This window comes from Mustela putorius, unplaced genomic scaffold, assembly GCF_011764305.1.
Source record: "Mustela putorius furo isolate JIRA1106 unplaced genomic scaffold, ASM1176430v1.1 tig00000145_pilon_pilon_pilon, whole genome shotgun sequence".
NCBI classification, from domain to species: Eukaryota; Metazoa; Chordata; class Mammalia; order Carnivora; family Mustelidae; genus Mustela; species Mustela putorius.
In genome coordinates this window covers 7,654,382-7,676,048 of record NW_025421294.1, presented here as the reverse complement: position 1 = coordinate 7,676,048, position 21,667 = coordinate 7,654,382, and the positions used below count along the sequence as shown (strand labels likewise).

Sequence of the window (21,667 nt, the reverse complement as noted above, 5' to 3'; positions counted from 1 at the left end):
ATCTTTCTTTAATTTAAAGCTATAATTATATTCCCCTGACATATAAAATAAAGGCTTACCCTTCTCATATAAATATCAATAAATAAATATAAATGAAGAATTGATTTCTTTATTTCGTGTGAGGTAGTGGCCCAGTAGCTCATGATCAGTGACTGATTGTCCAGTCTTAACTTGGGAAGCTGCCGCTGTCATAAACCAGCAGGTCTGTTTCTTGTGTTACTCTGTTTACGATATTAAATACATTGATTTTTATAGTAAGTTCTGATATGCAGTAAAAGAAGTATCTCCCCCAGTCACCTCCATATGTTTTGTTTCCTTAAAAAATTTCTTGTTTATTCTTGGTCCCTTGCCTTCTAAATCATTTTAGAACTCAGCTTTCCTAATTTCTAGGAAAAAGCCTGTGGGGATTTAAATTGAAGTTTTATTGATTTTTGTATAACAATTCAGAGAGAATTGACATCTTTATGATGCTCGGTATTTGTATCAGTGACTCTTTTAGAAATACCTATTTAAATCTTAAGTATTTGTTTTGGTGTAAAGAAATTGAGTTGATTTTTATATACAGTGTATTGACATATTTAGCAACCTTGTGAAGTCTCTTAGTGATTTAAGTACTTTTTTATGAATTTGTTCTCCCTCTCTTGTCAGTCATATCTTCTGTGAATAAAGACTGTTTAACTTTTTCCTCTCACCCTTGTGTCTTTAATAATTTCTTTGTCATATTATGCGAGGAGCCCTCCATACATGCACTCAATAGATGTGAAGGTAAACAAAGTGAAAAAGAGAGTATATTTTTTGAAGTGTGATTCTGTTTTTCGAAGAGATTGGTTTCAAATATCACCGTTAGTTGTGTTTCTACAAGTGTTTGGTAGGTACTCTCTTACCAGATCAAGGACTTACTCTCTGTCTATAATAGGGTAAGAGTTTTGATAATGAAAGTTAGATTTTGAATAGGATCTCCTTCTACTCTTTTCTTTCAGCTGTTGTGACAATCATGTTTTTTTTCCATCAACTTACTGGGTGGGGACTGAGGAGATAAACCAGCTACACACTTCTGTGATAAACGAGGACCCATATATATTTTATTTTTTATACATTGCTTCTTTGATATTTCCCAGTGTCTGTTGAAAGGACACGTGAATTACATGTGACGGAAAAATAAAAACAAAGCAATTTTTGTCTCTCCTTGACTGTAGTCAAGCATAAAGCTTTTGCTTTATCATTAAAATTTTATTAGAAATATTTTAGTATGTAGTTACTTCCCTTACTATTTTTGCTGTGTATATAGGAATAATAATATATGATTTATAGATAGGTTTTAAATTTTGACAAATTTGGTAATTTTTTTCCTAGAAAGATAACTTTTATAACTTACTGTATTGTCCATTTTTCTTTCTTCCTTTAGATGGGACAGTTTTTTAGTAAGTTGTATTATTAACAGCTTAATGGTTATAGAAAGAGACTTAATCATCTGTTTTTCTTCCTAGGTTAGTGACTTTGGAAAACAGCCCATGTGTTACACCAGAGTTGCTTCGTATATTTCAGAATATGTCCCCACTTCTTGGTATGTGTGAAAGTGTAAACACAATACTGTTTTTGAATGCAGCCATAATTTGGGGCCCTATAGGTGACTTTAAATTATACCTTCCATTTTTACAGAAGTCCCTCATATTCACAAACAAGTTTAATAGTGTTTTAATAGTTTTTAGATATGTTTCTGTATAACTTTTTAGAACCATTTCTGCTTATTAAAGAGTAGGCACCAAATTTACTAAATAAATAAAGCCAAAACAGTGTTCTTGTAATATTAATTCCATATTAAGTTTGAACTTTGGTAAAGTTTTTATGTTTCATAGTAGGTTCTGTAAGGTATTTAAAAGATTATATTGTAAAGCTGTTTCTATATACCGTGGTATTATCCATTTTCTTTACAAAATGATTTTATGCTGTCACTTGTTCACAGATGAACTCTACATATTTCTGATTTAGCTAAGGCACCAAAAACATGAAGACTATTAAATATTGGCAAATTGTATTTATTATTTCTTTAAGTAGTACTGATGTATAAACATGCAAAATCATGAATAATGTTCTAGAACCATCATTTGTGGCACATGGGTTGGGAGAACTCAACACTACTAGGAGTGGGGCCTTAGTCTATTTTGGCCACCCTGGATGAGTTCTCAGTAGTTTTTTATTTTGTATTGTTTTTACAATCTGAACATGTATTCTGTTGATAATTAATGCTAGGGAATACTTTCCGGTTATATGTTGCCTACCATTCACAATTAGGTAATTCCTTGCATTTTTAAAAAACACAGTATTTTGTTTATAGAGTTGTTTTGTGAGAGATTTTACCAGTAGAGATTCACATTTAAATCCGTGGAGTAATATAAATATTGTATATAATGCAGTTTACGCACCTTTACGATTCTTTTTCAGTCTGAAGAATACTATCATTTATTTATAAAATGTAAAATTTAAGTTTTTTGCATTCATAGTAACCATTCTTTAAAAGTGATCCATGAAGCAACTTTAATTCCTTCATTAGAACTTTGTGTCTACTAACTAAATAATGTCAGGGGAGGGCATTTACAGCAATATCTTAAGACTGTTTTTTTTCTGGGAATTCATTGTAGTGAGTAGTTTTATTAGAGGCAAAATATTACTGAGTTATAATGACATACCAGAAAAGTAGATTAACTTTTGGACAGATCAACATATGTGTACTAAAACACTATTATAACTAATTAGGAAACATGTCATTTGCTGGATGGTTGCAGTGGGTAGGTAGATAAGGTAATCAGTCCTTCACACTTTTTTCAGATTTTCTATTTTTTTACCCCATTCTCCAGAACAGGTCTCAAATAATAAGTAAAACACCATCTGTTTCGTAATAAAGAGCCACTTGCCATTTATCATCTAATGTCCCTATAAAATTGTTGAAAAAATTCCCAAAGATGAAGACTGTGACAATAGACCAGTTGCTTGTTGCTGGTCTCCTAAAAAAGTTTTATCTGTCTTTAAGAAACCACAGGGAGGGACGCCTGGGTGGCTTAGTTGGTTAAGCAGCTGCCTTCGGCTTGGGTCATGATCCCGGCATCCTGGGATCGAGTCCTACATCGCGGGCTCCTTGCTCTGCAGGGAGCCTGCTTCTCCCTCTGACTCTGCCTTCCACTCTGTTTGCTTGTGCTCACTCTCGCTCTCTCTTTGACAAATAAATAAATAAAATCTTTAATAAAAAAAAAAAGAAAGAAACCACAGGGAATGAGATTGGAAGTTATCCTTTTCACTTCCCTTAACTCTCTGCTGAAGGCCTTTTAGTTCTACTCTTCCTAACCTGGACACCAAATACGGTGTTATTCTAATAAATCCACAGTGTTTTTTTGTGCTTGACCTAGGAATAGAAACCTCATCCAGAGCCATTGCCAGCTTTGTCATGAAGAGGATTCAGCCATTTTCACTTATGGATGACTTTATACAGTGATGTCACTCTGCCTGTGCTATTTGACCCCAAATTCAACCTGCCTGACCTTTACAGTGTAACAAGAGAAGGGTTGATAGACAGGAAAAAAAAGATTTAAACAAAAAGCATTGACTCTATGACACTATTTTGAGTTTAGACTTGGATAAGCACCATAGTACAGTTTAACCATAGAAAGCTCTGTAGTTGATGCATAGACCTGATGAATCAGTAAGGACTTTCTGTGTTTAGAACAGTGTCTGTTGGGGGCACCTGGGTGGCTCAGTTGGTGAAGCATCTGACTCTTGATTTTGGCTCGGGTCATGATACCAGGGTCATTAGATCAAACCCTGCATCAGGCTCCACCTTCAGTGGGGAGTCAGTTTGAGATTCTGCCCATCTCTCTGGTCCTTCCCCTGCTTGCATGAGCATGCACGTGCTCTATATATAGAGAGAGAGCATGTGCACGAATATATACTATAAAGAAATCATTAAAAAAAAAGTGTCTGCCACATAGTAAAGGTTATTTTTTTATAGTGCATCTTAGTAAAGATTATTTGTTTTGCAATTATATATGTTAATATTACTGTTAATATTACTGCTAATTTAAAAGAAAAAGTAACCACAGTATCTGAAGGATTTTTACCTAACTAAATCAAGAACTAGTGAAATTTCATCCTCGTGATAATTGATAATGAGGTTTAAGTTTTTTTAATACTCAAACAATTTAAAAATTCTGTATTTTACAGATACTAGCAGTGAATATAGAGTATATGGATGCTATTAAATTAGTTTATTTCCTGCTTTTCTCTTTGAAAACAAACACCGTATATGATTTGTTTTATGCATTATAGTATGTATATTTGTTTTGAAAATGGGAAGAAATTCTGTTTGCACATTATACCTGTGCATGTTTAGTATACTTTGACAGCAGTGTTACCTTTATTCTAACTTTTATAATTTTTATATGTAGCATTTTGCATATATATTCTTTCATAAGAGCTTTAGTATTTATTTTGAAATATAACCAGAATATTTATTTTAATCTTTTAAGAATATAGATCAAAAGGAATACTTAGTTTTCTTATCAGTGAAAACATATTCTTTGTCATTATATCCATGATTTTTAAATTTACTTACCAAATATGATAGCAAGTATTTCTTATAAGTAGAAATAAAGCTTTTGCAGAAATTTTCTCATTTTCATTTAAAATATGTAAAACCAACAATATTGAATGCTATTTAGATGTTTAAGTTAATGATTTTTAAGGTGTTAATTGTGAATAAATACAAGGCTAAAATTCATTTTATATCCTTTTTCCTAAATGTAAGTAGAACCAGAGGAATTTAAAGTGGAACCAGAAGCTATCACTAAAAGACACTTTTTAAATTAATTATTCTTATTAACATGTAATGTATTATTTGCCCTAGGGGTATAGGTCCGTGAATCATTCGGCTTACACATATCACCACCCTCACCATATTACATACCCTCCCTAATGTCCATAACCCAACCACCCTCTCCCTTCCCCCCTCACCCCCTTTGTTTTGTGAGATTAAGAGTCTTATGATTCGTTTCCCTCCTGATCCCATCTTGTTTCATATTTTCCTTCTCTACCTCCCAAACCCCCTGCCCTGCCTCTCACATTCCTCATATCATAGAGATCATATGATAATTGTCTTTCTCTGATTGACTTATTTTGCTTAGCATAATACCCTCTAGTTCCATCCACATCATTGCAAATGGCAAGATTTCATTTCTTTTGATGGCTGTATAGTATTCCATTGTATATATATACACCACCTCTTTATCCATTCGTCTGTTGATGCACATCTAGGTTCTTTCCATAGTTTGGCTAATTGTGGACATTGCTGCCATAAACATGTGCGTGCATGTACCCCAGTGGATCACTACATTTGTATCTTTTTAGGGTAAATACTCAGTTGAGCAATTGCTAGATCATAGGGTAGCTCCATTTTCAACTTTTTGAGGAACCTTCATATTGTTTTCCAGAGTGGCTGCACCAGCTTGCATTCCCACTGACAGTGTAACAGGGTTCCCCTTTCTCTGCATCCTCGCCAACATCTGTCGTTTCCTGACTTGTTAATTTTAGCCACCCTGACTGGTGTGAGGTGGTATCTCATTGTGATTTTGATTTGTATTTCCCTGATCTGAGTGGTGTGGAGCATTTTTTCATCTGTCTGTTGGCCATCTGGCTTTCTTCTTTGCAGAAATGTCTGTTCATGCCCATTTCTTGATTGGATTATTTGTTCTTTGGGTGTTGAGTTTGATAAGTTCTTTATAGATTTTGGATACTAGCCCTTTTTCTGATATGTCATTTGTTAATATCTTCTCCCATTCTGTCAGTTGTCTTTTGGTTTTGTTGACTGTTTTCTTTGCTGTGCAAAAGCTTTTGATCTTGATGAAGTCCCAGTAGTTCATTTTTGCTCTTGCTTCCCTTGACTTTGGCAATGTTCCTAGGAAGAAGTTGCTACGGGTGAGGTTGAAGAGGTTGCTGCCTGTGTTCTCCTCAAGGATTTTGATGGATTCTTTTCTCACATTGAGGTCTTTCGTTGATTTTGAGTTTATTTTTGTACCATTGGATCCTGTTGGCTAGTATTTTGGTGAGAATTTTTGCATCTGTGCTCATCAGGGATATTAGTTTGTAATTCTCCTTTTTGCTGGGTTTTTGGTTTGGTTTTGGGATCAAGGAAATGCTGGCCTCCCCAAAATGAGTTTGGAAGTTTTCCTTCCATTTCTATTTTTTGGAGCAGTTTAAGAAGAATAGGTATTAACTTTTCTTTAAATTTTTTTTAAAAGATTTTATTTATTTATTTGAGAGAGAGAGAGAGATCACAAGTAGGCAGAGAGTCAGGCAGAGAGAGGGGGAAGCAGGCTCTGTGCTGAGCAGAGAGCCCGATGCATGGCTCGATCTCAGGACCCTGAGATCATGACATGAGCTGAAGGCAGAGACTTAACCTACTGAGTCACCAGGCGCCCCTAATTCTTCTTTAAATGTTAGGTAGAATTCCCCTGGGAAGCCGTCTGGCCCTGGGCTCTTGTTTGTTGGGAGGTTTTGGAAAACTACTTCAGTCTCCTTACTGGTTATGGGTCTGTTCAGGTTTTCTGTTTCTTCTTGGTTCAGTTGTGGTAGTTTATATGTTTCTAGGAATGCATCCATTTCTTCCAGATTGTTAAATTTGCTGGCTTAGAGTTGCTCATAATATGTTCTTATAGCTGTATTTCTTTTGTATTAATTGTGATCTCTCCTCTTTCATTCATGGTTTTATTAATTTGGGTCCTTTCTGTTTTCTTTTTGATAAGTCTGGCTAGGGGTTTATCAATCTTATTAATTCTTTCAAAAAACCAGCTTCTAATTTCATTGATTTGTTCTATTTGTTTGTTTGTTTGTTTCTGTTTCACTGATTTCTGCTCCGATCTTTATTATTTCTCTTCTCCTGCTGGGTTTAGGCTTTCTTTGTTGTTCTTTCTCCAGCTCCTTTAGGTGTAGGGTTAGGTTGTGTATTTTAGACCTTTCTTGTTTCTTGAGAAAGGCTTGTATCACTACATGTTTTCCTCTCAGGACTCTCTTTGCTGTGTCCCACAGATTTTGAACCATTGTGTTTTTATTATCATTTGTTTCCATGAATTTTTTCAATTCTCCTTTAATTTCCTGGTTGACCCATTCATTCTTTAGTAGGATGTTCTTTAGCATCCATGCATTTGGGTTCTTACCAGATTTCCTCTTGTGATTGAGTTCTAGTTTCAGAGCACTGTGGTCTGAAAATGTGCAGGGAATGATCCCAATCTTTTGGTACCAGTTGAGGCCTGATTTGTGACCCAGGATGTGATCTATTCTGGAGAATGTTCCATATGCACTAGAGAAGAACTTGTATTCTGTTGCTTTGGGATGGAATATTCTGAATATATCTGTGCTGTACATCTGGTCCAGTGTGTCATTTAAGGCCTTTATTTCCTTGTTGATCTTTTGCTTGGATGATCTGTCCATTTCAGTGAGGGGTGTGTTAAAGTCCCCTACTACTATTATTGTATTATTGTTGATGTGTTTCTTTGATTTTGTTATTAATTGGTTTATATAGTTGGCTGCTCCCATGTTAGGGGCATAGATATTTAAAATTGTTAGATCTTCTTGTTGGGCAGACTCTTTAAGTGTGATTTGGTGTCCTTCTTCGTCTCATATTTTTTGGCTTAAAATCTGATTTGTCTGATATGAGGATTGCCATCCCAGCTTTCTTTCTTTTTTTATTTTTTTTAAGATTTTTATTTATTTGACAGACAGATCACAAGTAGGCAGGGAGGCAGGCAGAGAGAGAGAGAGGAGGAGGAGGCAGGCTCCCTGCTAAGCAGAGAGCCCGATGTGAGGCTTGATCCCATGACCCTGGGATCATGACCTGAGCCTAAGGCAGAGGCTTTAACCACTGAGCCACCCAGGCGCCCACGCCCCCCCTCCCCCACTTTCTTTTGATGTCTATTAGCTTGGTAAATTTTTTTCATCTCCTCAGTTTAAATTTGAAGGTGCCTTTGGGTCTAAAATGAGTTTCTTGTAGAAAGCATATGGATGGGTCTTATTTTTTTATTTTTTCTGATATTCTGTGTCTTTTGATTGGGGCATTTAGCCCATTTACATCCAGGGTAGCTATTGAAAAATATGAATTTAGTGCTATTGTATGGCCTGTAAGGTGACTGTTACTGTATATTGTCTCTATAGGTCTACTACTTTGAAGCTCTCTCTTTGCTTAGTGGACCTTTTTCAATATTTCCTGTAGGGCTGGTTTGATGTTTGCAAATTCTTTTAATTTTTTCTGTGCTGAAAGCTTTTTATCTCTCTTTGTATTTTCAATGATAGTCTAGCTGGATATAGTATTCTTGGCTGCATATTTTTCTCACTTAATGCTCTGAATATATCATGCTATTTCTTTCTGGCTTTCCAGATCTATGTAGGTAAGTCTGCTGCCAATCTAATATTTCTACCATTGTATATTACAGAACTCTTGTCCTGAGCTACTTTCAGGATCTTCTCTTTGTCACTAAGACTTGTAAGTTTTACTATTGGATTATGGGGTGTGGACCTTGTATAATTGATTTTGAGGGATGGTCTTTGTGCCTCCTGGATTTTGATGCTTGTTCCCTTTGCCATATTAGGGAGATTCTCTGCTATAATTCACTTCAATATCCCTTCTGCCCCTCTCTTTCTTCCTCTTCTGTGATCCCAATTATTATAATATTGTTTCATCTTACGGTATCACTTATCTCTTGGATATTCCCGTCATGGTCCTGTAGTTTTTTGTCTCTCTTTTGCTCAGCTTCTTTATCCTCCATCATTTGGTCTTCTATATCACTAATTCTCTCTTCTACCTCATTTATCCTAGCAGTAAGAGCCCCCATTTTTATTGTACTTCATTAATAGCTTTTATGATTTCAGCTTGGTTAGATTTTAGTTCTTTTATTTCTCCAGAAAGTGTTTCTCTGATATCTTCCATGACTTTTTCGAGCCCAACTAGCACCTGATAATCATCATTCTGAACTCTAGTTCTGACATATTACCAATGTCTATATTGATTAGTTCCCTAGCCGATGGTACTACCTCTTATTCTTTTTTTTTTTTTTGTGGTTTTTCTGCCTTGTCAATTTATCACGATAAAAATAAATGATATGAACGAGAGAATAAAATACTAAAGGGGTGGCAACGACCCCAGAACTTGTTTGCTAATCAAATCAGAAGAGACCCAAAACCGGGGGGCAATGAAAGGGGGAGAAAAGGAAATAAAAATTTAAAAAATTAAAAAAAAATTCCTATGTATATTAGACTGGTGCATAGAACAGTGCCACCCACTTGATTTTGGGTGTATTCTGGTCTCTTAGAAGAAGCTAGCTTCCAAAAATTGAAAGAAAGAAAAACTTATATATTTACAAAAATAAGGGTAGACACAATGAAGGGATGGAATATGACTATAAAGATGAACATTTAAAAAAAATTCTAAGAGGGGCACCTGGGTGGCTCAGTGGGTTAAGCCTCTGCCTTCAGCTCAGGTCATGATCCCAGGGTCCTGGGATCGAGCCCCACATAGGGCTCTCTGCTCTGCAGGGAGCCTGCTTCCTCCTTTCTCTCTGCCTACTTGTGATCTCTCTTCCTCTGTCAAATAAATAAATAAAAGCTTTAAAAAAAAAATGAGGAAGTGGTGATGCAACATGGAGGCTTAAGTGGGTAGAAGAATAAATGAAACAAGATGGGATTGGGAGGGAGACAAACCATAAGTGACTCTTAATCTCACAACAAACTGAGGGTTGCCGGGGGGAGGGGGTTTGGGAGAAGGGGGTGGGATTATGGACATTGGGGAGGGTATGTGATTTGGTGAGTGCTGTGAAGTGTGTAAACCTGGTGATTCACAGACCTGTACCCCTGGGGATAAAAATATATGTTTATAAAAAAATAAAAAATTAAAAAAAAAAAAATTCTAAGAAAGGCATTGATAAGTTGGTTGGAAAAAGAAAAAAACAAAGGATGAGAGAATGTGCTCAGGCTGGAGACTAGAACAAAGCCATGTGCTAGATTTAGGGTATATTTTGTTCTATTAGACAAAATTGCATCCCAAAATTTTAAAGGGAAAAAGCCAAAAAATAAGGTTAAATATAATGAAGGATAAAATATGAGTATAACAATGAAGGTTTAAAAAGATTTTTTTTTTAGAAAGGTATTGTTAAGATAAACTAGTTAAAAAATGTTAGAAGAGGAAAGAGGAAAAGTTAAACAAAAAATAGAATAAGAAATAAAATAAAATTTAAAAAATTTAACGGGGCAAGACTAAGGGATCATGGGGAAAAAGCCATGAATTCTATGTGTTGCTTTCCCCTAGCTCTGGAATTCCACTACTGTTGATCAGTGAGATTGTCCTTGGCTGGATGTTCTTGCTGATCTTCTCGGGGAGGGGCCTGTGGCAGTGATTCTCAAATGTCTTTGCCCGAGGCGGAATTGCACTGCCCTTGCCAGGGGCCAGGCTAAGGAATCTGCTCAGGTTTGCTCTCAGTAGCTTTTGTTCCCTGAACGATTTCTGATTTCCGTAGAGCTTTGGAGGACAAGAATGAAAATTGCGGTTTACCCATCTCTGGCCCAGAGGAGCTGAGAGCTCCGGGCCCCACTCCTCACTGCGCCTTCAGAGCAAAGCAGTCAATCCCTCCTGTCTCCCTGGTCTCCATGGCACTCCGTACTTACCCAGCCTGTGACTGAGCATTTCTGTCTCTGGCACTCAGACCTGTTTGGAGTGTTCAAACCCATCAGATTCCTGCCCCATGCTCCTGTGCCACTTCTCCCAGAGGAGGAAGGAGGGCTTTTTCTGGATCCACCACTTGTGGGCTCCCTGCTGGAAGTGCAGTGGCCCGACTGTGCCTTGTATCACAGTTCAAGGTAACCCCTATATTAAAGCTCACTCCTGGGCTCTGTCTCTTTTGTTGGCTTCCCTGCTCTGATACCTGGCAGCTCTGCCACACTCAGAGACATCCCCTATCTTTCTGTGACCCATGGGACCCTGACCTCACTGTCCCCATGAGGGGTCCACACCTGCTTAGCCTCTGGAGCTAAGTCAGTGGAGTAGACTTCTAAAAGTTCTGATTTTGTGCTTCACTGCTTCACTGCTTGGTAGGATCTGGCCCTCCCGCCACCCCACACTGTCGCGGTCTCTTTTCCCATAGCTTCAGATTCACTTCTCTGTAAGTCTTACCTTTCAGAAAGTGGTGAATTTTCTGTTCCTAGAATTGCTGCTCTTCTTTTCTTCTGTCTCCTGTTGAGTTTGTGGGTGTTCAGAATGGTTTGGTAACTATTGGCTGAACTTCTGGGACCGGGTGTCATTTCAGTCTGCTACTCCTCTGCCATCTTTTTTCTGTCCCAAAATAATTTTCGATTAAATTAAGTTCTTAGGGCTTGTTTTTAAAATCATTTAAATCTGTTTTATAATGTTAATTTACTTAGTATTCTCATTACTTGGAAGATAGTTAGCTGTTCCTTGCCAGTGTTGTTATAAATGTCAAACTAATGTTCCTTGACCAGTGAAATTTTTCTGATGTTAACTTTTTATCTGATTTGGAAGGGCTTTTCCCTATCTGTCTTCATGATGTTGTAGGCTCTCTTATACAGTTTAGCCTTCCTATAATATCAGAATTTGAAATAAAAGGAGAAATGATGACAGTGTCCTTTCCCAACATAAAATTAAATACTATGGTTAAATGTAGATTCCTATTGAATCTCTTTAATGTAATTTAGTAATTTGTTACTGAAGAACAACAGAGACTTTAAGGAGATAAATAAAATGTAATATGAAAGTACTGATTACAGGAACAAAGGAATAGAGGGAGAAAAAAGAATTTTACAGAGTAAAAGTTTTAATTAGACTAATAGATATACATAATATGTGCTCAGTATAATTAGTTACTTTGGGCCAGAGATTTGCCTCTGAGTTCATTCATAGTCTGTGAAAGAAAAACTTGATCACTTAAATTAGGGATTTTCAATCTGGATACTATGGACATTTTGGATCACGTAATATTTTGTTTTGAGGGGCTGTTGAGTACATTGTAGGAAGGTTAATAGCCTCCTTAATTAACCTCAGCCCACTAGATGCCATTTGTAACAACCCATTTCCAGACCTCGTCAGATGTCTTATAAGAGGCAGTAGCCCCTGATAGCATTTGATTTATGTTATTCACAGATCTGAATGTAAATACAGATCTCTTGCATCTTGAAGTAAAGCTCCTTCTGATACTAAACCAGACTGTATTCCTCAGTCTCAGTAGGAGCTCATGGATATAATGAACAACATTCACTGTACTTTAAGTTAGGCATGATAGCATGCCCTGGAAAGTTGAGTAAAGGCTAACCTTGCCATGATGGAGACATAGAAAATAGTATGACATGACCTAGTCCCTTGAGTATTTCCTTCTGTAGATGGATCCAGGAATAGTTCTTAAGGTATCTGCAAATAAAGTATCCACAAATAAAATATCTTCAAATAGAGACACTGTGGTTTTTGAAACCAGTCCTTAAATACTGTTTCCTTCATCATGTATATTAATAAAAGTTGAGATAACAGTGTCTTAGAAATTAGACATGCCTGGTGTGCAGCCATTTTAAGTTCTCAGTTGAATAAGACTATCCTTGCTTATCATAGTCATTTCCATTCTGCTCTTCAATGTTGGCCTGCTAAAGAGTGTACACAAGTCCAAACTTGACTGAACTTTCTGCTGGACAGGAAGAAGGCATTGAATTTTCCTAACAATAACTTTATACAGGTTAAAGGCTTGCCCATTTACCCCGAGATTTCATCTTCTCAGGTGAAAAATATTTATATGACAGCCTTCATTATTTCTTTTTATGTCTTTCATTAGCACGGTAACAAGTTGATTCATCCCTGTCCTTTCCACAATTTTCATTTTTAATTACTCTTTTGAATCCTAAAGTATATATGTGCTTTTAAAAGACATTTTGAGCACGGAGTAAGATTTTCCCTTTCTTATAAAAGTGTATGGGGAATTCCTATCTGAAGAGAATGTCTTCTTCCTGTAGTAGTAAAGGAGTTATTTACGAGCTAGAGCCTAGGTCAGTATTTCGTCAGGAAAACAAAAATCTTTTTTTAATGTGTCCTATTGCAAGTGAAGAGAATTTTGAAAATATTAACAACATATCTAAAATTGCATTTTAGATATGGATATTTTGGGGTCATGTTTTGATCTGTAAATTATACACATAAGATTTGTATTCTGTTGTACTATTTTATGTGATAAAACATGTAAAATAACGCTATGAAAATTTGATCATGTACAGTTTTAATAAAATAGTTTTCTGCTTTGCTCTAGAACAGCTAAATGCAGTATCCTTTCCCATGCTATTCTGGTAGTTACATTTTTAGGAATATTTTTCATGTGTAAATTATTACAGGGAGCAGATTTGAAGATGAGTCCAAGGATTGAGAATTACCTAAACACAGTAGTAGAAGTTTTTGGAGTATGAGAGGACTCTTTTCAATAAGTAGTGTAGCGTATTCAATACCAGTGCAGTAGCACTCAGTAAATGCTTATTGAGTGAACCATTTAAGCACATGTAAAAATGTGATGGTAGTATGATTCCGTTACTTGTCATTTACCATGCTGGCACTAGAAATGTAGTTTGAAATGAAAAGTTTGGTACATACGGTTATGTGCTTGTTTTCTGAAAGGGGGAAAAACAAACCTGGTGCTTAATTTTTTTTCCTAAATTATTCTAACTAGTGGCAGGTATATGGGGAGATACTCAGTTACAGGTTGATGTCAGTTTTTGGATAGCTGTTTATATCCCAGTAGTCTGAACAGCACTCAGAAGGTTTGTAAAGAAGGATATATAAATTAGTTTTAAATAAATTGCTTCATTTAAACTGATTTTGAACATTGAATTAACCTTTCCTTTTTAAAATAAATTTATTGGCAGAACTAAGTTCAGAAAATCTCAGAACCTGCTTTAAGATCATCAATGGTTATATCTTTTTATCATCAACAGAATTCCTACAGGTACGGTGTAGTAGTTTTTGCACTGTAAAAATTTATGTAGTTCTTAACTTTGTTTCTCATTTGAAATCCAGATACCTTTTAAAAATTTTAAAGATTTTTCTGTTACTTAAAGGGGGGGAAAAACTTTAATAGCACTGTAGGCCAGATGTGATGCAGTTCCATGAACTGTTACTTAACACAGAATGTATGCTCTATAAATAAATATAGCCTTGTATTTCTGCAAAAGTCAGCATTGTAGTAAACTGTATTTTTCTTTTCTAATCTTTTCCTAAGAGTTCTAACCGAAACTTTATATGCTTAGACCTTAAGTATATAATTTTCAAATAGATTATAATGAGTTCCAAATTTAATTTTTGCCTATTTTGATACTGCAAATATATGTATATTTTGACTTTTGATTAAATTTCAGACATATGCAGTGGGTCTCTGTCAGTCCTTTTGTGAGCTGCTAAAGGAAATTACTACAGAAGGTCAAGTTCAAGTGCTCAAGGTATTGTCATATTTTAAATGAATATTGTTGTAAGTTTTCCATCTGTATTTTGTGAAATTGGACCTTCATTTGGGTTTTGATGATTGGTGAGAAGGAGAGGAGTACTTTTAGACAATATTTTCTTTTAGTGGTAATCGGTTGCTATAATACCTCTGGACCAGGGGTCTCAAATTTGAATGTGCATACAGATCTCCTGAGGATGTTTTTAAAATGTGGATTCCACATTTCTGTCAAGATCCCTGCTGTTGGTAAACTAATCAAGGTGCAGTCTTCCTGCTCTACCCCCCACCTCATCCTGAGACCTTACTTCTAAGCAAGGCTTTAAAAATGTTTACGAATTGTCCAAAGACTGGTGACATGTGATACTTCCCTCTGCTCCAGTTGGTTAGCCTCCTTTTGGGAAGAAATTTTATTATAATGTGGGACTTTTAATTTGCATTGGCATCGTAGTTATACTATAAAACTTGTGTAGACTGAGTATGATTTACAACATAGTCAAGTCATTATGTTGTATACCTGAAAATAATACAATGTTTTATGTCAGTTATACCTAAATTAAAAAAAAAAAAACTTATAAAGTAAGCCCTGAGTTAATGTTTATGCATTATATCTTTATATATTGTCTTTATATATTGTATATAATTGTGTAGAATTAAGAGCAGGTTCTGAGTCATGTATTAATAAAGATGTAAATAGCATCAAATATATATTTAAAAACAGGTTTATTTATAAATATATAGTGAAATATATCTTTACATGTATGTATGTGTATACATATATACATACATGCTTTATGTTTGTACTTTGCAAGAAGATGTAGCTGTTAAAAGTTTCACCACTTCCGGCACTCCCTTTCCCCTTTTTTTGATTTCTTAGCTGTGTTCTATGTCAGATATGGTCAAATATGTTAGATGGTTAGGTGAAATGTTAAATATCATAACAGAGTTGCATTTATTGTATGAAAACTACGGCGTATCTTTAGATCCTAAAAGCTATATGATTTCCTCCCAGTGAAATTATAATGTCTTTGCCCAAAGAGGTTCACTGTTGGAAATGGACACTTGACCCCTGAACAACACAAAGCCTAAGGTCAAAGACCCTCTGCACATTAAAAATCCAGGCTTAACTTCTGACTCCCCATAAACTTAACTATTAATACCCTACTGTTGACTGAAGTCTTAAGGATAACATAGTCAATTAACACATATCTTTTAAATTATATGTATTATATACTGTATTCTTAAAGTAAGCTAGAGAAAAGAAAATGTTAAAATCATGAGATAAAAATGAAAAAAAAACCTCATGAGCAAATGCATTTATAGTACTGTACTACTATATTGAAAAAAATCTGCATATGTGTGGACCTGTGCATTTCAAACCCTTATTCAAGGATCAGCTGTATGTAACTAATCACTGTAATTTGTCATAGTAATCCACAGTATATTGGGGGACTAAATATATAAAAGTTTGTTCAGATGGTAAAATCTTCTTTTGTTATTAACCACTGTGATAGCTGCTATACAGCTAATAAGAGTAATCGTCAGTTTGAACTTATTCAAGCATTATAATATTTAATATGTTGTTCATCAGACATTAATTGTTCACACGCACATATAGAACTCCAGATACCCATGTTACAATGCTCATTAATTTGACTTTCAAGTTGGTAGGTTGCATTTGATATCTTTGGTCTTTATTCATTTATTCGTCATATAGGTTATGGGTCAGCAAACTTTTTCTGTAAAGGACTGGGTAGTAAATATTTTAGGCTTTGTGGGCCATGCAGACTTTGTCTCACGTATTTGTATCTGCCGTTGTAGGATTGAAAGCAGTTACAGATGTTAAGGAAGTGGGTGAGTGTGGCTGTATTCCAGTAATGCTTATTCACAGAATTATGGCGTGGGCATAGTCTGCCAACGGCAGGTATTGATATTACGTTTTTAGTTATAAGTGATCAGGCAGGAAGGCACCTATAATTAAGGATTTTCTATGTTTGCTAGGGCTACTGTAAAAAGTACTACAACCCTGGTGGCTTAACATGATGGAAATTAATGTATAGTATTGATGGTAATTATCTTCCTCACAGTGCACTAGACACTGGAAGGCTGAAATCAAGGTGTTGTCAGGGCCGTGCTTCTTTCTGAAGACTCGGAGAGAGTTTGTTCCATGCTTTTGTCTTACCTTGTGATGATTGCCATCAAGCTATGGCTTCCTTGGCTTGTACATTTACTGCTTCAATCTCTGCTTTCCCTTGTGCATGATGTTCTCCTTGTATCTCTCTTTTCTAATAAGAGTACCAGCCATAACAGATTAGGGGCCTACTCTAATAATATCATCTTAACCCAGTTACATCTGCAAAGACCCTGTTTCCAGCCACATTCATGAGTACCTGGGATTAGGACTCCAACATACCTTTTTAGAAGCCACAGTTTAACCCATAACAAGCATTTATTGTTGAAAAGTGAAAAGATTGCTTTTGTGCGTGGGGATGAAGTATGGAGGACTTGACTGGAGTCGGTTTTGTATATGAAAGTGACCCAGTAGAAGGGAAGATGGTTCTAGATAATACAAGAATTGGGATTTTGAATCAAGAGCATTTGTGGAAAGATTAGTTGGAAGAGGGTTTGGGCAGGAGTTTGTTTTCTGAGAGGGTTGGCCAAAATGGCAGTGATTGAAGCTGTAGGTAATCATGTTAGGTAAGAAGATCAGTATAGGAAACTGGTATGTGATCTAGGTATTTTCAGTTACAAAGGAGACAAGGTTAGAGCGGCCTGATGCCTGTCACTCTTGAGGTAGAGGTATGTTGCAAGATGATGAGAATATTTGTACTTTCCATAGCGTAGGGGGCATGAATATTACTTACCTTAATATTCATTCTTTAGTGAATTCTGCATTACTGCTGTTGAAATTGATACTTTAGATTCTTGATTCACTCTCTTTTTAAAGATTTTATTTATTTATTTGAGAGAGAGAGAGAGGGAGAATGAGAGAGAGCATGAAAAGAGAGAAGGTCAGAGGGAGAAATGGACCCCCCGCAGAGCTGGGAGCCTAATTCGGGACTTCTTCCCGGGACTTGGGGATCATGACCTGAGCCAAAGGCAGTGGCTTAACCAACTGAGCCACCCAGGCATCCCTCTTGATTTACTTATAAATTAGAATGATGTCTTTAGGGTTTAAGAGAATTCTTACAATACAGAAAGGCTTTTAACAGGAGTTGAAATAAAAGGATCTTTGGGGGCGCCTGGGTGGCTCAGTCGATTAGGTGACTGCCTTTGGCTCATGTCATGATCCCAGGGTCCTGGGATTGAGCCCTGCATCAGGCTTCTACTCAGTGGGGAGCGTGCTTCTCTTTCTCCCTCTGACTGCTCTTCTGCCTGCTTGTGCTCTCTCTGTCTCTCGGTCAAATAAATTAAAAAAAAAAAAAAAATCTTTGGTTAATTCTGATTTTTCCCGGACAGTCCATTTATCAAACCCATTACTTACTTCACCATACTGATTTTTGCTCTTCTGTATTTGAAATCACAGTAGAAACTTTAAACCATGATAATGTTGTAAAACTAAAATACAGTAAAATATGATAAAACTCTATTTTAGTTTCATAGATGTTTTAGTTTCTTTTCTAGTATAGAGGTTAGAGCATGAGAATGAAAGCCCCCGTTACAAGAGAAGCCTGTGGTCTCTGAAGGAGTAATTATAGAAATCTGTGGCTTTTAGAGACCCTGGGTACTTGAGGCCTGGTCTACTGTCACGTGTCTATTACTCCTCAGAGCCACTATTTTCACAGTATTCTCTAAGCTGCAGAGGTTACGAGTAACATCGGACATGTTTACAGAAATGTCCTTGTGAATTTTTAATGCATTTATGCCCTTAACCAAGCCAATGTAGTGGCAATATGTAATTTTACTGAGGACCTCATCTGTCTTAACTAATCTTAGCTTCATCTTTTGCCTTGGTGGTAATTTATTTTCTGGAAGTAGAAGAGATAATAAAGAGTCAACACTATGCCTTAATTCTGAGGAAAAACAGGAAAAAATGACTGGCTGTATAGGAATGATAGAAATTTGAGAGGAAATTGTGTCATTTTGATGTTGTCTTTATAGATTTGTGTGTGCATGTATGTGTCTTTCTCCTCAAGCTTTTCCATAATCCTAACTTCAATAAATTATGTATTCTCCTTCCTGTAAATCCATACAATGTTAAGCGATTTGGAAGTGAGGGGAATCCATAATTCTTATGTTAAGGATTGCACAGTGCATATGCCTATATCCAGTAGAAATGCCAACTGAAGCAAACAAACTGCCCATTTCCAGTGTTATTTTCCGCTTGACCTGCACTTTGGTTTGCACATCCAGTTCTGCTACTTACACAGTTCTTGAGTATATTCTGGGCTTAAATTCTCTCATTTGTTATATACGGGATTGTGCCACATGCAATTTTAATAATTTGTAAGTATGCATTATCTGAAGTCCTCTGTTAAATTTAATGTATTATTCTAATTGATTAAGAAAAGATATTGCTTATGTTTAAACACCTACCAGATAAAGTTTGAATTGAAAGTGGTTTTTTTCCCCACCTGCTTTTGTAGTATTTTTAGTAACTACTGAAAGACAAATTGTTCTGAGCCATATGAAATGGGCATTGTGAAACATTTGAAAAATGAAGCAAGTTTTTAAAGATATATCCTCAGGAGAATGTTTACTTTCTTTTTACTCTTTATTTTTAATTATATTCTTGCAAAATCACACAATAAGAGGCAGGAGAGCAGTAGAGCTTAGTTGGTAAGACTGTAGACTGAAGTGAAACAACCAGGGTTTGAGCGTTGGCGCTGCTGTTTCTGAGCAGGTTCATCTCTGCTCCTCACCCTCCATCTGTGGAATGGGGGTGAAAACTCGACTTGTATCCTAGACTTGAGATGAGGATCCCAGGAACTTACGTGTATAAAGCACTTAAAACAATGCCTACTGTGTAATCAGGTAATATTAAGTGTTGGCTATTTTTACCTAACTGTATAATTAAACAGTGGCCTAATTATATAATCTCTCTTCAGGGCAGAATAGGCTACTGTACTTGTAGGCTAAATAATTCATTTGGTTGTTAAGATTTTTGGCTCTAAGTAAAACAAACAAGTTACTCTTCCTCTTCTTTTGACCATTTCTCCTAAATAAGTATTTATTTAAAATAACGAATACATCAGTTAAAATTTCAAAATTAAGCCATCTATTTACATAATGATAGGGCTTTATTTTTTATCAAGAATTATATATCTCAGCTGGCCCTTTAAAATTAATTATATTTAAATCTTTTTTGCTTTCCCGAAGAGTAGCAAGTCTTAAAATAATTTTATTATGAAAATTTCCAAGTTTATATAATGTATAACAGTGCCCTTACAACTTCACTAGAAAAAAACCTTTTTGCTTTTCCTTTTTCCTTTGATGTGAAAGAAGGTGATATCTTAATTGTAGGTCTTTCTTAATTGTGCCTGATAATATTTTATTAAAAATTTCAGCACAAATCATTTATCATGTAAGTATATATTAAAATATTTGTATCATTTAACATAAATTACAGATTAAGCCAGTTTTAGATATGCCACCAGGAGTTCTTTGATAGAATATTTACTCGAAATAAAAATTGACTACCTAATAACATTTAACACTATTTTTGTGTAAACATTGCTGTGGCTAAACCAGTACATTTTAATAGAAATCTCAAACTGGATTAATTGTTGATAAATACTAGGAGTATGCTAATTATCATGAATAAATTATTTGTTTTTTATATGAAAGAATGTTTTAGGACAGTGGTCCTTTCATGCCTGCTTGAAAGCTAAGAGAACTCTTGAAATTTTTGTCTTTTTCCTATTCTCAGAGTTTCAGTAAGATTTAATAGTTTTTTTTTTTTTTTAAGATTTTATTTATTTATTTATTTGACAGAGAGAAATCACAAGTAGATGGAGAGGCAGGCAGAGAGAGAGAGGGAAGCAGGCTCCCTGCTGAGCAGAGAGCCCGATGCGGGACTCGATCCCAGGACCCTGAGATCATGACCTGAGCCGAAGGCAGCGGCTTAACCCACTGAGCCACCCAGGTGCCCCAATATAATAGTTTTTAATATCAACTCATTATTTTCAGATTTAACACCTCTTAGATACTGCTTCTTAATATAGTATGCCATATAACATTTTAATATATTTTTGGCTAAATGTCACTGTTATACCTGTTTCTGACAGTATCTGGAAGTAACTGCTTTGTTCTTTGAAGCAGAAAATTACAATGTTATAAAAATTGGATAGAGAAACAAGTATGCCTGCTTTTGGAACAAATAGGAGCAAAAATAGGCTGTATTATATTTTGTGAGTCAGAACAAATTATCTAGGTGAATACGATTATATTCTAAAAATACTCAAATTTGAATTGTTAAACATCTCTTTAATTTGAAATTTGTCTGTATGTATACATACCAGTTGGAGTTTAGAAATTCTCTTGTCATGGTCTTATCAAGTAATAATGTGCCAGGTTGCTTTCATTCACTGTGGTAAGGCTTATTTAAGATGGCACAAATATTTTTAAGGTACAATTTATTCTGTAATAATAATAGTAGTAGCTAATACTAGCATTTACTATATGCTACACATTTCTAAGCACATGACATAGAGTTCATTCAATCTTCATATAAACTTAACAGTGATAGTACTATTCTTTCCCTAATTTTACAGATGAGAAATTAAATCCCAAAGAGGTAAATACCTTGTCCAAGGTCACAAACCTAGTAAGTATTAGAGCTGTGATATAATGTAGGCATTCTGACTCCTGGATCCATGTTGTTAATCACCTTGTTTGTGCAATGTAAGCCTAAAACCAGAAAATGGTTTGATTGCAAGACACCAGCTAAAAGCCTGCATTTTTTCACAGGGATTTTGAAAAACAGTCTGTTCCAAATATATTTAGAAAAGGGATGGATTGAAACCAAAATGTAGTTTAATTTGTAATAGCAAAGTGCTGGTAAAAAATAATTCATAATAGATGATTAGATGATTGGAGGTACTCCAGCTTATTAAGCCACACAGAGGAGTACTGTGCAGCTTAGAAAGAAATGAAGTCAGCCTCTGTATATAGTGTTAGAGTGATTCCGAGACTATAAGCAAAGACCAGTATCTAGAGTTTTC

The 21,667-nt window shown here is 35.6% G+C and overlaps 1 protein-coding gene across 4 annotated transcripts in view; it reads left to right on the top strand.

Annotated features, from left to right (window-relative positions):
* IPO11 (importin 11) overlaps positions 1-21,667 on the top strand; it is a 209,898-nt gene that overhangs the window by 98,502 nt on the left and 89,729 nt on the right. For all 4 annotated transcript variants that reach the window (XM_045075289.1, XM_045075288.1, XM_045075290.1 and 1 more), the window contains 3 exons: positions 1,488-1,564; positions 13,936-14,015; positions 14,425-14,505. In XM_045075289.1, coding sequence (XP_044931224.1) covers positions 1,488-1,564; positions 13,936-14,015; positions 14,425-14,505 — 238 coding nt within the window. The remainder of the gene's footprint in view (positions 1-1,487; positions 1,565-13,935; positions 14,016-14,424; positions 14,506-21,667) is intronic.